We start from the raw sequence: 13,634 nt of genomic DNA, 5'->3' as shown, positions 1-13,634 counted from the left end.
CTCCTGCAGAATGTGGATGGAGGCACAGAGGCAGGTTGTGCGGGATGGGGATGAGAGGGAGGAATGGAGGCGGCGGGCAGCAATGGGGGAAGGGGATGGAGGGGATGTCCAGCTAAGACGGCACTAGTCAATCGACAATGGGGAGGAGATGGGGATGGGGAGACACCCGCAGCATAGAGGATCTCAATCAAGATCCAACCAGAAAAGGGAAAATAGAGGCAATGAAACAGCTGAGATGTTAAACAGGTGGGATGGGTCAGGGGTGCGGCAATGGCGTTGAAGCTTGCGAAAAGAGGGGCACCGATGCGGGGGCGGGCGAGGCGGCAGTTGCGGCGAGACGGCGGCGAGGGATGCACCGAGCCCGAGAATCAAGAGGGGAAGCGAGCCGAGCTGAGAAGGCAGAGCAAGATAGGGGGGAAACGCCTCCCAAAGAGAGAAAAGAAACACCACAAAAAAAGAGTTGGCTGCGCATCGAATTTGTGTTAGAGATTTCATATTTTGGCTCATGCCTGCTCACCAGCATTGTATTATCTCGCCGCCCCCCCCCCCCCAGCCAATCCGCGCCGCCCTGCCTCTGTCCGACTTGCTCGCTGCTCGCTCCTCGTCACCAACACTAAACTAGAGTGACACCGTATTCACTCGACCTCCCTGTTTCACTGCGGTGGCTTGGATCCTCGCGGGCCTTGATCATGCGAGCCCCTCAGCGGAGGCTCTGCCAAGAGAGGGGAGGGGGCGACGAAAAAGGCATCGCGCTAAGCCATCCACCCATCGCCCAATCAGATGCCCCGGATTCGCCAATGCGGAAAGGGGGCGCTTCCCGGCTTCGGGGGGCCTGGAGTCGAGCCGAGCAATGGCCCGGCCATCGCTGCGAGGCCGCCAATTCGACCAGGCCAGCCTGCTGTCGGAGCCTCCGGTCTCCAACGGCGCGCTGATGCTAGCACTGGGGGGAAGCTGATAAGCGAGAAGATGGGGCGGCAAGATGCTCGTCGGAATGGGAAATCAAGTGCTTAGGGGGGAGTTTGCGTTATGTAATGGAAATTCCAAGTGTAGCGCAGTAGATTCGACCTCGACGGTCGATGCGGCCTCTTTGGGGGGCCGCCACGGCCATGACCTCGGCCAACATTGGGCACATCCCCACCCGTTGCCGCCCATTTGGGGTCGCCCCCTGGAACAAATTAATGGAGCACCATTGGGGAGCCTCCCGTTTTCCCGGCCGGACAAGCCGCAGTCGAGCCCTCGAGCCCGGCCGCGCTGGGCCTGATCCGGCCATCGAATGCGCCTGACTTAGCATCACCGCTGTACTCGTGCTAGGGGCATCCTCAGGGAACATGCTTGGGTTCGGCTCCCTTGCCACCGAGAAACGGCCCACTAGGATTGCTCCTTGACATCTCCCCCCAAAAAAGCACAGCGCCTGGACCATTTGAAGGGTCTCACCGATAAGCCCCCATCCCAACGGCAAATTCCGAGCCACTCGTGGGCGCTTTCCTTTCTCACCGTTATTTCGGGCCTCCGCAGCGTCCCCTTCGCTTATGTCAATGGACTTTCCTTATACTGCCTCCCCCACTTGACTGGAATTGGAAGCTTCCATGCGAACGAATTGCTCGGCCGAACCATAGAGCCAGCAGAGCCTTCGCTGTACTGCAAATGCTCGGTAAGACTGGCCGAAGGAATCCGCCCCCCCAACTCAGCACTCGATTTGGGTCATGCCCCCCCCCCCTCCTCGACCGGCCAATCGCCACTTTGGCGGGGGGAGATTGGGATGATTGGAAGGACACCCCCATCACCACGAAACCAAGTCAAACTACCTTGGGCCTAGTCGCGGGCCCACAAAACCTTTATTGATGACGCAAGGACAATCCCCTCGCGCAGGCTCCGCTCTGGACGCCTCCTGCGTCAAATCAACAACAAGAAAAAAATAGAGAGGAGGGAGCATGGAACCCCTCCGCGCAAAACCCTCAAAAAACTAATCCATACACAGGTGTATAATAAACTAGACATGAAAAATTACAACGGTGGCTCAGCTTGTCAGCTCTCCTTCTCCCCGGCCTCCTCTCCCGCCTCGCTCTTCTTCACCAGCCTCTCTACTAAATCGTCGATGTAGGGCTGGGCAAACACAATCGACGTCGACCAAGAGTTCACGGCCGCCATCACCTGCAACTATATTCACCGGCACTTTAGCTTCCCTTTCTATGGATGGAGTCCCCGCCAATGGAGGGCCCGCAAAGCAAAAGATAGGCTCACCCGAAACTGCTCCGCTTTCAGCCGGCCAGAGATCGACCGATAGATGGTGTTAAGGTGCTCGAACACGGTGGGTAATTTGGCTTCGAATCTAATTCCCGCAGGCAAAAATAAAAGGGGGGGGGAGAGGGGGAGGGAATGCGTGACAGGTTAGCAACAGGCGTCCCAAATTGGGTTCAAAAAGGCACAAGAGGCTTGGTTACTCACGCCTGTCTTAGTCGCCAAGCACCAGCAACTCCAACCCCGCAATTGTGTAAGATGTCCGAGATCAGGTACAGGCGGGCCAGCTTGGTTGGTATTGTGGCCTCGGGCTCCATCAGTGAGGAGGCAACCACATCCACGATCTCAAAGGCGGCTTCCGCGTGGTCGATGGCAAACACCATGGCCTCCAGAATGTCCGATCGACGAAGCGTGAGGGATTGAAGCATGGACTCCAGGCTCCGTTTGGCCCGCGGAGCAAGGGCTCCCTTAGGGGCATCCTCACTAGAATCAGAGTAGTCGGAGGAGTAAGGAGAGTTGGATCGAGAGTCGTCATAGCCCTATGGAAAGATCATTTTTTTTTCCTCGTATCATCTAACGGCATGGTAAGCAAATCACTCGTGCTCTTACCCGACGCTCAGCGGGAAGTTCAGGCGGGACCCAAATCGGCCCCTCATCAAACATCAAGAAGGGCTCGGTGCGCCAACGGTCGACGGAGTCCCCCTGTAAAAGCGAATACATCTTCCAGCGATAATAGACATGCTCCGGCGACTATGGAGGCGGCAAAAACGTATTTCAAGCTCCAATCAGAGGAACAGGCAAACCGAGAGAGCCCTTACCGTATTGTCAAATAAAAAGCGAAAATCGGGATTCCTCCGCTCCCGATCCATAACAAGTGCCTCGAAGGGAGGGCCGTAACGCAGCACGCGCTCTATCATTCGGTGGATAATGCATAAAAGCCGGTGATCAGCCGGCTTGGTAACGTGAACCTCAAGTCGCGGTCCAGAGTGGTTATAGTCCTTGTGGGAGGATTGGGACGACTAGGAATGGATTGGAAATCCGTTAGTACAATCATATCCACGAGCTCTCTTTTGAGTCGTCAAACAAGGGTTACAGTGGTGGATGCATCGGGAGGCGGCACATGAGAGTAGGAGCCAGGGGGAGGCGCATTGGAGTAGGCTGTCAGAAGAAAAGCAGCATATGTTCATGTTTGCACTCGGAACACTGGATAAGAATAAAGGGGGTTTCTGCTTACCAGGTTTTCTCTGCACTAACTGTGCGTTGAATGGATAACCCGTCACGGTTTTGAAGCCTTCGCCGTGAACTTGGGATGAAAAAAAAAATCAGTCCATCAGGCCAACCGAAAAAAACGCCAGATCGTATACCATAGATTGGCCGCGGGGGCAAAGCTATTGCCTTACCCCACCCAACTCGGATGACCATGCCATAGAGATCCTTCCCATCCATTTCGGCCAGTGCACTCTCGGCACTCCGTCGGTCCATGAATCCAACGAAGCCCGCGTTGCGTTGCCGATCGCGCTCTTCAACGGACCGCGGCCACATAATTTTGACCGACGCGATCGGCCCATGCTTGCTGAACTCGCGGCAGAGGATTTCCTCCGTGACTTTAGCGCTAAGATTCCCGATGTAGAGGTTCGTGGTGGTGGGGTCCCCGGTATAATGCGAGCCGGTAGCCGTTTCAAAAGCAGCGCGCGAGGTGATGGATTGCGAATCATCCACAGGATCTAAAATAGTCAGGGGGGAGGGGAGGGTATTCATTAGCACGTGAAACGAAAAGTGGCAAGAATGCGCATTGATCCACCATGACGAGGTGGGAACTTGGAGTGTTTATGGCGGAACCGATCTTCTCTTTGCTCTTGCTCTCTAAAAAGATGGAACAGCATTATCAGTGGGCGCGGCACATACGCTTAGACCACAGGTCCAAGAAAAATTACTTTTTGATCTCTTCCAAGAACATGTCCAGATTTCGCTTCTTCTTTGGCCTATCATTCTCCTCCTAGCCTCACAGTACGTCAGGTCGTCGTGCACCCAACAGGCAAATATCTCGCAACAACTATACCTTCTTTTCCGTAGGATCTTCATACAGGGAAGGCGGTGGTGGCACAGCGCTCATGGTCTTCACCACCGGCTCAGGGCGATATATTGAGCGCGAGCCTTCGGGCGCAGTCGCGTTAGCCTCATCGTGATCAAATGTTACTATATGTATCCGTGGAAACAATATTTAGTCCCTTTAGGTCATTTCAATCCCTATTCGCCTATACCCTTGGGAATAATGGTGTTTCCTCGGACAAATGTTTTCGGCTCTTCATCTTTCTCAAACGAGGCAACAAATTCTTCATAGACCTTGGCCGCATCTTCCTCTTCCTTTTTCTTACGCGCCTCTTGCTCTTCTTTATAGCGCTGAAATGCAGACTTTTTGTGTGTGCCTATTGAAAAAGCTTGGATCTTCGCCTGGGGGATCGACTGGAGAGATCAATGCGATTGTCAATTAGAGGTCGTAAGAGGATGGAAAAGAGTAGCCAATCCGCTATGTAGCGGCAGGTGGAAGTAGCAGAAAGAAACGATCAGGACTACCTTTGAAGGCAACGACCCGGTTTTGGCTGGTAACGGCCGATCATCAGGCATCGTGGGAGCTCCAAAGAGTAGTGAACAATAGGATAGATCTTAGTGGGAAGACCTCAATAAAATAATAGAAAGCCAGTCACAAATGTAACTCTTTTTTCTCTCTATTTCTTCGCTGCTCTGGACAGTAGAAGAATGTCGCAAGAGGCACGATCCTTATATCGCCGCCTCTGGCGTGCTGGTCACGCAGCTGTCTCCAATGCCGCTCCAGCAAAATACATTTTTCGTCGCAAACTTCGTGATGGATTCAACGAGAATCTTAGTGCCTCACCCGACCAATGTCCAATTCTATTCTCCAGGGGCAAGTGCATGAGCTCTGCAACCCTTTATTAAAATGCTCTCCTAACCTATCCCGGAATAAAAAATAGCACACAACACACTACTTTTTCTCGACCAAGCGGCTCGGCGCCGCGGGCTGGAGCACAAGGTCATAAAGAATCTCTGCCAAATGGGAATCTACCACCAGAAATATGCGGAACGGCCTCCTTTCTGGAATCGAAAGTTAAAACCACATCAACACAAGCTACATGCAGCGAGCTATGACGGCTACTATCGGACAATCGAAATGCTGAATGAATCCCTAGGTGTTTTTCTGAGATAACCTTTTGCTTTATTGATATTGAATAAATTATAAAGGGTAGATAATAAAATATTAAAAATAAGAGACCACTATGGTTCCATTCATTACGGATAGGGAAGTTGCAAAAAAAAAAGATGAAAGGAGGGGGGGGGGGATGCTACTAGGGTAGTAAAAAAAGGCCAAGCTGACGATTGGGTAAGAGGGCGAATGCTATGTAGCCTATCCAAAGAAATCAGATAAATAAAGGTCATAGAGTCCAGAACCCAACCACGAATGAAAGAAGACTCAGAGAAGCCACTATAGTCGAAGGCCTGCGACTCTCTGCAGCGGCAAACAGCTGAGTGACCATTGGACCTTCCACCCTTTCACTGAAAGGGTTGTTTGGGTCATTGGTAGGAGTTGCTAGTGCGGAACCCGATACATTGGGAAGCTGTCCTCTTATGGCCGAGGAGGTTGTGGATATAGTATCGGGGACGGAGATGGCACCTCCAGCGGCCCCTTTCACACTTGTTGGAGTGGCCATCCCTGCATTCGAGGTTCCTAAACCTTTGGATTTAGCATTCGTCCCGGTTCCAGGGAGGATCGGATTGAGAACCCCCGCAGAGGGTAAGATCCCAATCGTGCTCAGATTCAGTGTACCCTTAGCCTGTTGCTTGGGCTGCCCGTTATTTTTGGTATTATTAGCTTTTCCTTTTTGCTTTTGATCATCCTGCCTTTGATTCGGATCGCGCTCTACAAGTCGAAAGGGTGGCAGAGCATGATGGGGTTGAGCATTAGAAACGGCACATCCAAGAAGAACCAGCGTAGTTATAATAGCCACGTTAATCCAAACGATGTTCATGGTATATTAAGCAAGTCAGTGGCGAATGAAAAGCCGAGAGATCAGCTCCGTAGCCACAACACAAATGAAGGGAAGGGGAGAGGAAGAAGAGGAGGAGGGGGAGGAGGACAGAATCCTGTCGATCGGGAACTGGGGGAAATGATGGGAGGCGGAGTAGAAGAACGATAGGCAGGGTAGAGTGGTTTCGAGAGAGAGCAGTATCTGAAAACACGTTCATTATTTCATACAAGTTTGTGTGCGACATTAAGAGATCGGCCAATCAGCGCCGTTCAATAATATTCGACTTGTGACCATCAATGCCCGATTTAATCAACTTTGAGAGCGGTGATTGCTAAAAACAAAAGCCATCGCAACAAATGAGGCAGTACCAAATCAGTGTTATCGAGGGACATGAGGGGAGGCAGTCTGCAGGCGGCTATGGGGCGGCCACAAGGGGATTTAAAGATCTTCTAGACCCAAACTCGTACCCAGAAGAGGGGGAAGAATGGAATAATAGAAATCCTCAATTCACTCTAATCTAGATTCCCTCTGGAATGGCAAAGTGGCTAGACCTTGGCAAAACCTTAAAAAACTGAAACGTGAGATGCCAGAAGCATACAAGTCTCAATTAGATAGTCAGAAGCAAGGAAGCCTTATATGGGGATGGGGAAGTAAATAATAGCATGAAAGATACTTTCAATAAAATTTTTGGCAGATCTCAACAGCTACCAGTATATGATGGAGACCAATCCAAGGTTTTATTCTCTTTTGAGAGACTCCCGATTTGGAGTTGTGCAGGCATTTCTTTTTTAGGCCCTGTGTGCATGATGTTGAATAGAGGAAGTACTATCAAGGCTTCATGGTAAACTATGAGTAGAGATAGGGACCATTCCTTTAGCACCATGGCATAAGTAGAAAAAGCGGCGGCAACTGCCTTTAATTTCATTTTCTAGAGGTATTTCGAATGGATGAAACCTTTTGAGGCTTTCTCACGGAACATTTCGTTGTCGATCTCCCCTGACATCCTCAGCGAGGAATAGTTGCGGGTGTAGATGAGAAAGAGGCTGAGCTCTACTGCGGATGTACCATTTGCAGAGATGATTCATCTAGAATGTGGTTTGTATATTCATATTTGGTCTTGTTGAAGCACATTGTTGTGAGATGGAGAATTAAAAAGTATTGGGGACCCATTTAGCGGCGTACAAAGCGATATTTTCTTAATGCTGCGGGGTATTTTCAGAGCCAAGATAAATTCATTTGGACTTTTGCTCACCTCTTTTCATCTAAAAGCTTCTCGTGTTTTATCAACTCAAATCCTATCATCACGTCTGTTTATCTAAAGGAATTTTACTATTAGAATATGACCACTATTGTAGCATTTTTTTTTTTCTTTAGATGAGTGCCGTATACATACGTTGACCACTCGAGTACACTAATGGGAATGAGAGCGCTAATTTTCGATCAGCTTCGATGATGGAAGAGGCTGGAGTGCCCACTTTCCGCCCGCTTTAATCCCATTCTTGGTAGAAAACACTGAAACTCTACGTTTGATAAAGGCAAATACCGCCCTTTTCTTGATAGAACAATTGTATATCCTAGGTTGATTGCAGCTTTTTTTAGTCGATTCCAGGATTCAAACTAATTTCCGAATTAGCAGATTCCTTCCTACTCTAGATTTATGAGTGAAAAGGGAGTAAACGATTGACGATCACAACATTGCTGAGCAAGAGAGGAGGTTATAAATTCATGTCTCAGAACTATAAATTACATGAAAATCAAATCGGTCCAAATAGGCAAGTGACTGTCCTGTCCCCCCCATTGTCCTCCATACTAGATTGGGCCGTATGGGGGCTGGTAGATATATATTTATAACCAAAATCATCATTTATCTTCCGTTTCTACCTCTTTCTTCCCCTTCCATTCCCACCCATTTCACGTTGTCTTAAATAGAGACAAGAAGAATTTTTTTCCTCCCTCCTCTCTCTCTCTCTTTCTCTCTCTCTCACTCTCGTTTTCATAACTTATTCCTGATAGCATCCCCACCTCCACTTGCATATAGTATCACTTTATTCACCACTCACCATCATCATCCATAATGAAATCTTGCATTATCATTGCTCTTTTCGCCGCCCTCACCACCCTGCATGCCGCCCCCATCCACAACCGTGGCATTGTCGACGGGTCGCTTAACAACGCACATGTCCTCGACAAGATAAGAGTGCTCAATGCTCTCGTCAACTCCAGTCCACAGGAGCTGGAGAATAACAACGCAAACACTCGTGCGCATGGCAAAGGTAACAACGCGGCGAAGCAGTATGAAAAGCGTGGTATCATCGATGGCTCTCTGAACAACGCACATGCCCTTAGCAACATCAATTTGCTGAACGCATTGGTCAACTCGAATCCCCAGTCTTTGGAGAATAACAACAGCAACTCCCGCGCACAAGGCAAGGGCAACAACTCGGCGAAGCAGTATGAGAAGCGTGGTATCATCGACGGTTCGCTGAACAATCCGCACGTCCTTAGCAAAATCGGCATCCTGAACGCTTTCGTGAACTCCAGCCCGCAGGACGGAGAGAACAACAACTCCAACGGGCGCTCCAAAGGCTCCAAAAACAACGCAATCAAGCAATACGAGAAGCGTGGGATTGTGGACGGAAGTGCCAACAATGCCCACGTCATTAGCAAGGTGGGCGTGGCCAACGCGCTTGTCAACTCGAACCCGCAGGACTTGGAGAACAACAATAGCAACACGCGCGCACATGGAAAAGGGAACAACTCAGCGAAGCAAGACTTCGACAAGCGGGACGAGCACCAAGAGTAAGTGGAGTGGAGCAAGACAGCCAGTCATACGAACAAAGCCTCTGATGTGTGGTGGCATTTCTGACCATGTCCACTCAATTTGAAGAATTACTACCATTAAAATAATCTTTAGGGCCTAACCCCCTTCCCATTCTTTATTTTTCGTTGTCTTTGGACCCATTGTCTTTCGTTGCAAGTGTATCCTTGTAATATCCCGTAATATCCCTATTTCTTAAGGTCAATCATTTTTTTATTAATAGCACTACCTCAATATATCTGTAATGACTCCAAAAAAGAACGCGAAAAAATACGTGTCACAGCCCAAATTAAAAAGAAAATCCTACCAATTTTTGGTTTGCGTGGAACTAGGCTCATTTTCCTAGACGATCAAGAGAAATGGAGTCAGAGGATGCTTCACGATTTAAACCAGAAACGGTCCATACCATCTTCAAGTCTGCCTGGAAAGAGCCAGGAACGAAGAGTAAATATAGGAAAACATTCCCTAACGCGATTTATTTCCGTGATTCTCAAGACCCTCCTCAATTATCATAGTCAACAAGGAAGCATTGCAGCTCTCTGCGGAATATCTTCGCCTTTTCGCACTCGGTACCTTTTTTTTTCGGAATATGCCCTAATCATTGCTTGTATATATCCTGATCTATTGCATTGATAGAGGCGATTCATCGCTCAGCTGAGGTAGCGCGATACCGAGTTCCCTCATCTCAGGAAGGCAATGTCACTGGTGGAAAAGTGGAAGTGGAGCATTTAGAGAAGGTTGGACTTCAGCTTGTGCTTGATTTCTGAATCACGAGGGTTTCTTTGTATAATAGAAGAAATAGAATCTCTTTGGAGTTATGTTTTATTTGTATTTTACTTGCAGTACTTGCCTTCCTCAATGGAAGGCGCTCAGCAGACAGCTAGCTAGTTTATCATAGAGCGAGTGGAAAGTTGCTCTGCCTATACTAACGTTTCTCAAACCAAGGCCACCCACTCCCATCTCCCAGTAGGATTTATTGATCTCCTCCTTGTTACAATAAGTATCGACATAAACATGCGATTGCATACATCCTCTACATGTCATCTATACATTATCTACACCATCTAGCCTAATGTTTCCTTATACTTCTACATACACCGTTGTGGTTTCTTTTAAAATCTTGTTTAATTGGGTGCAGTGCTGTGAATGAAAAACAATAATATATCAGGTCTTGGATCCGGCTATTAATATCAGAGTTTGACACCCCAAAGTGTCTGATTTATCACTCCAATGCAACCGACTGATAGATATCTGTGCGTAATAGAATTTAGGTGTGTCTGAGGGTCATATAAAAAGGCGATGGCACCCCCCTTTCCTTCAAGTTCACATACTCCCCACAGTTCAATAAATCACATCGAGATAACTCAGGACACTAGGATAAAGCACTTCGACGCCATGCGATCCATCGTCACTTTTACCATCCTTTCCCTTCTTACACTTGCTGCCACTCCTATAAAAGCTGCCCCCATTGCACGTGCAGAAGAGATTGACAAACGTATGATTGGCTACGGTGCCCCCTACATCGGGAGATTCCCATTTTTTGCCAACAACCAGTTCTACGCCAATGCTGCCAATGTAGACAACCGATTCCGCCACGATGCGAATCTTGCTGCCAGCGTTAAAGCCAACGAAGCAACCCATGCCCACAGCAATGCAAACACCTTCAATGTCGGGAGTGTCAACACGGCGACCCTTAAGCGCCGGAATTGCTATGGATCGCCCCACATCTGGGGAGGGGGATGGGGATTCCCGGCCTTCTTCAATAGTGCTTTCCAGCTCAATGCGGCCAACGTAAACAATCGCTTCAGCCACGATGCAAACCTCGCGGCCAACGTAGTTGCCAATGAGGCCACCACCGCCAAAAACAGTGCCAACACATTTAATACTGCTGCCGTCAGTACGACGCACATGAAGCGCTGCCATGGATTCGGCGGTTGGGGATACGGTGATGTTGGATGCGACTGCTTTAGGTATGGCACCCCCTTCGGAGGATACGGAATTGAGGATGCCTACTTGGGATGGGGTGGATACGAGTGCGGGCTTCCTTATGGTGGATGGATATATTAGGAGGCCAGGTTCCCCCCACGACTGATTTTAGGGATAGGTTTAAAGTTTTCCGTATTTTTTTCAATCTGGTATCTGATATGGAGGGGGGACACCTATGAGCTTATACAATAAAGAACGTTATGAACAGGCCCATTTACTGAATTAAAGGAGTTAAAATAGAAATGATATAAGCGGGTGAAAAAACATGTAATAGATTACAAGGTGATGGGCGTGAGAGTACTGCACGGTTGAATGAAATTAAATCTCGTAGTTTTTAAATTTGCGATATAAATCTTCATGACTACCCTCAAATATCCAAGCCGTTTTTCCGGTCTCATAGGTCTGATGCGCTTCGTCCCCTCCCCTACCCGTAGCAAAATGCTGGGTTGCCACCGTGGGGGCTGGTCGAGCGAACGAGGTGGTATTGGTGTTGACTGGGGCTGCTGGAGCGGGGCTAGTGGATTCATCTGAAGAATACGATTTGATGGATGCTTCGGAGCTCGGTTTGTCTCCAGTGACAGAAGGGACGGTTGGTTGATGATCAGAATGCGAAAAATTGGTGATGGCTGATTGAGCAGGGAGTGATTGCCAATGTACTGACTACAGTTTGAGTTAGAAGTAAGTGTTAGAAATGGAATGCCGGAATTGGATACAGGCAAAGAGAAAATATACTTGTGCATGGCTCCCCAACCTCCTCCAAACGGCGTATGGAATCCTCAGCCCGCTTTGCCTCCACTTGTCATAGGCTGCCCTTTCTTCCTGATCGTGGAGGATGCGGTAGGCAACGGTAATTTGTTCAAATTTCCGCTGCAGCTTTAGCCTCTCGTCGGGAGAGAGATGTCCCTGTTTGTCGGGATGCGTAGCAAGGGCTTTTACCTTGTATTCGGCAGCTATTTGGTCGAACTAATTTATAATACATTATGACAAATGTAAGCTGGAGCTTTGTTCTGCGACTTACTGTGGAAGAGGGCGCAACCTCTAAGACATCGTAGAGATGATCTAAATAGTCATCTTGCTCATTTTTAAACGAGTCTAGAATGGCGTTAATGTTCATGGTGCATGCCTAATGTCAGAAGTGGTGCTTTTTTTTTAACTCGTATTTTTTGGGCAAAAGATGAAAATATAGAAAGGAAAATAATTCACCGCCCACGTTTTTAACTTCATTTGACAGGCGTGCGAAATTCCGTTAAGCCACATCTTCAAATTATGGATTGATTTTGGTAAAAACAAGTGGATATATACAAATTACTTCAAGAGAATGGCGGAGGCGCATAGCCGTGATGATTTAGGGTAGCTCAACTATCTGCAAGAACTCTCTGCGATCCCATGGGCATTTCTTGCCCAATTCTAGCACACGAGCAGAACACGCGCTGCACAAACGATGCCGGCAAGGATGTATGACTAGAGAGACGAGGAGATAGAAGGAATAGAAGTCATTAAAAACTCGCGGCCAATTCACATGTAAATATTAATTACTATGGCTCTCTTCGTTTGCATAACAGAGTTGGCATTCTCCTCTTGAGGTGGTGTCTGGTTGGCCTATTAGCTCTGCTTGCTGATGATTTTAAAAAAAGGATACTCCTCAGTCTGTGCGTGCAGAAAACAAACGATTCTTTAACCATACCCAGAGCTCTTCCCTCCTCTTGTCCCTCTTCTCACTGCGCTGTGACAGCTCCTCTTTTAGCTTTAGGATTGTCACGGAAAACTCTTCAGTCGCTTTGCGAATAGCATCATCGCGCCGCTTGCAAGCTTCTTCATAAAGCAGACTAACACAGAAAGAGATAGAGCATTGAGCTTATTGCTGAGAAGCCGTGAACATATTGGAATAAGGGCCAATATTTTTACATGTATTCTTCATCCGGGTCGTCCACATCCCAATTTTTGGTCTTATGCTCCTCATGATTAACATCAGTTATTGTCGGACGGGAAGACGATTGGGGTAAATTATCTTGAGCTCTTGCCTAATTCAAAGCATTCTTAGCAATCCTGTCATCATGCGTTATTTGAAATCATCGCTACCAAATCGGCCTCTGTGATAAAGACTTGATCGAAGGATCCAATTCCAAAGACATTGGCCTGCTCTCTACTTTCTTCCGCGACTGATTCCTCTCTCTCAGTAGCCTCACTAGCTGAAAATAATGATTCTTCTCCTATCAATTTCAGCTCTCTGTCCATCTCCATGCCCGTCTTCAATGCCGAAGAAATATTAGCAGCATGACTAGAGGCAGTAAACAAGGAATCGCGAGTCTTTCCGAGATCGGCAAGCCGCACGTCAAGAGTTGAATAGTCACGGCTTATGTTGTAGCCGGTCGAGAACGGTGTGGTCATTTTTGTGGTTTTGAGAAGATATGGGGGGGCGTGGGGGCAAGAATAGGATAAAAATCAATTATTTGAGCAAAGACGCGTCCTAACGAGAATTTCTTTTACGCGTACAAATTGAATAATTTTCATTAGAATCTACAACTCCCACTTAAAAGGTGAACTGCTTA

General features: G+C 48.1%; 9 protein-coding genes across 9 annotated transcripts; 4 read left to right on the top strand and 5 right to left on the bottom strand.

Moving 5' to 3' along the window:
• Window positions 1-183: 183 nt before the first annotated feature.
• On the bottom strand, window positions 184-1,420 carry VTP21DRAFT_6706 (uncharacterized protein; the record flags this gene model as incomplete). Its single annotated transcript, XM_069397366.1, has 3 exons — window positions 184-390; window positions 766-951; window positions 1,103-1,420. The coding sequence occupies 3 exons, from the start codon at window positions 1,418-1,420 to the stop codon at window positions 184-186; spliced, it is 711 nt and encodes a 236-aa protein (XP_069246856.1).
• Window positions 1,421-2,025: 605 nt separating this feature from the next.
• VTP21DRAFT_6705 (uncharacterized protein) lies at window positions 2,026-4,863 on the bottom strand (the record flags this gene model as incomplete). The annotated part of the gene is made up of 13 exons (XM_069397365.1): window positions 2,026-2,157; window positions 2,242-2,329; window positions 2,446-2,777; window positions 2,848-2,988; window positions 3,057-3,257; window positions 3,332-3,396; window positions 3,473-3,541; window positions 3,603-3,962; window positions 4,040-4,101; window positions 4,173-4,234; window positions 4,298-4,434; window positions 4,500-4,701; window positions 4,813-4,863. 13 exons carry the CDS (start codon window positions 4,861-4,863, stop codon window positions 2,026-2,028), a joined length of 1,902 nt encoding a protein of 633 aa, XP_069246855.1.
• A 132-nt stretch (window positions 4,864-4,995) lies between these two features.
• Window positions 4,996-5,461, top strand: VTP21DRAFT_6704 (uncharacterized protein; the record flags this gene model as incomplete). Its single annotated transcript, XM_069397364.1, has 2 exons — window positions 4,996-5,161; window positions 5,229-5,461. 2 exons carry the CDS (start codon window positions 4,996-4,998, stop codon window positions 5,459-5,461), a joined length of 399 nt encoding a protein of 132 aa, XP_069246854.1.
• Window positions 5,462-5,687: 226 nt separating this feature from the next.
• On the bottom strand, window positions 5,688-6,281 carry VTP21DRAFT_6703 (uncharacterized protein; the record flags this gene model as incomplete). The annotated part of the gene is made up of 1 exon (XM_069397363.1): window positions 5,688-6,281. One exon carries the CDS (start codon window positions 6,279-6,281, stop codon window positions 5,688-5,690), a length of 594 nt encoding a protein of 197 aa, XP_069246853.1.
• Window positions 6,282-8,355: 2,074 nt separating this feature from the next.
• On the top strand, window positions 8,356-9,084 carry VTP21DRAFT_6702 (uncharacterized protein; the record flags this gene model as incomplete). The annotated part of the gene is made up of 1 exon (XM_069397362.1): window positions 8,356-9,084. One exon carries the CDS (start codon window positions 8,356-8,358, stop codon window positions 9,082-9,084), a length of 729 nt encoding a protein of 242 aa, XP_069246852.1.
• A 374-nt stretch (window positions 9,085-9,458) lies between these two features.
• VTP21DRAFT_6701 (uncharacterized protein) lies at window positions 9,459-9,866 on the top strand (the record flags this gene model as incomplete). Its single annotated transcript, XM_069397361.1, has 3 exons — window positions 9,459-9,543; window positions 9,615-9,668; window positions 9,736-9,866. The coding sequence occupies 3 exons, from the start codon at window positions 9,459-9,461 to the stop codon at window positions 9,864-9,866; spliced, it is 270 nt and encodes an 89-aa protein (XP_069246851.1).
• A 628-nt stretch (window positions 9,867-10,494) lies between these two features.
• Window positions 10,495-11,166, top strand: VTP21DRAFT_6700 (uncharacterized protein; the record flags this gene model as incomplete). The annotated part of the gene is made up of 1 exon (XM_069397360.1): window positions 10,495-11,166. The coding sequence occupies one exon, from the start codon at window positions 10,495-10,497 to the stop codon at window positions 11,164-11,166; it is 672 nt and encodes a 223-aa protein (XP_069246850.1).
• Window positions 11,167-11,403: 237 nt separating this feature from the next.
• VTP21DRAFT_6699 (uncharacterized protein) lies at window positions 11,404-12,199 on the bottom strand (the record flags this gene model as incomplete). Its single annotated transcript, XM_069397357.1, has 3 exons — window positions 11,404-11,745; window positions 11,818-12,048; window positions 12,104-12,199. 3 exons carry the CDS (start codon window positions 12,197-12,199, stop codon window positions 11,404-11,406), a joined length of 669 nt encoding a protein of 222 aa, XP_069246849.1.
• Window positions 12,200-12,430: 231 nt separating this feature from the next.
• On the bottom strand, window positions 12,431-13,473 carry VTP21DRAFT_6698 (uncharacterized protein; the record flags this gene model as incomplete). Its single annotated transcript, XM_069397356.1, has 5 exons — window positions 12,431-12,546; window positions 12,622-12,700; window positions 12,770-12,911; window positions 12,991-13,106; window positions 13,165-13,473. 5 exons carry the CDS (start codon window positions 13,471-13,473, stop codon window positions 12,431-12,433), a joined length of 762 nt encoding a protein of 253 aa, XP_069246848.1.
• Between the last annotated feature and the right edge of the window lie 161 nt (window positions 13,474-13,634).

Source organism: Calcarisporiella thermophila, assembly GCF_041956535.1.
Source record: "Calcarisporiella thermophila strain CBS 279.70 unplaced genomic scaffold VTP21scaffold_28, whole genome shotgun sequence".
Lineage (NCBI taxonomy): Eukaryota > Fungi > Calcarisporiellomycota > Calcarisporiellomycetes > Calcarisporiellales > Calcarisporiellaceae > Calcarisporiella > Calcarisporiella thermophila.
This window is presented reverse-complemented; position numbering and strand designations above follow the sequence as displayed.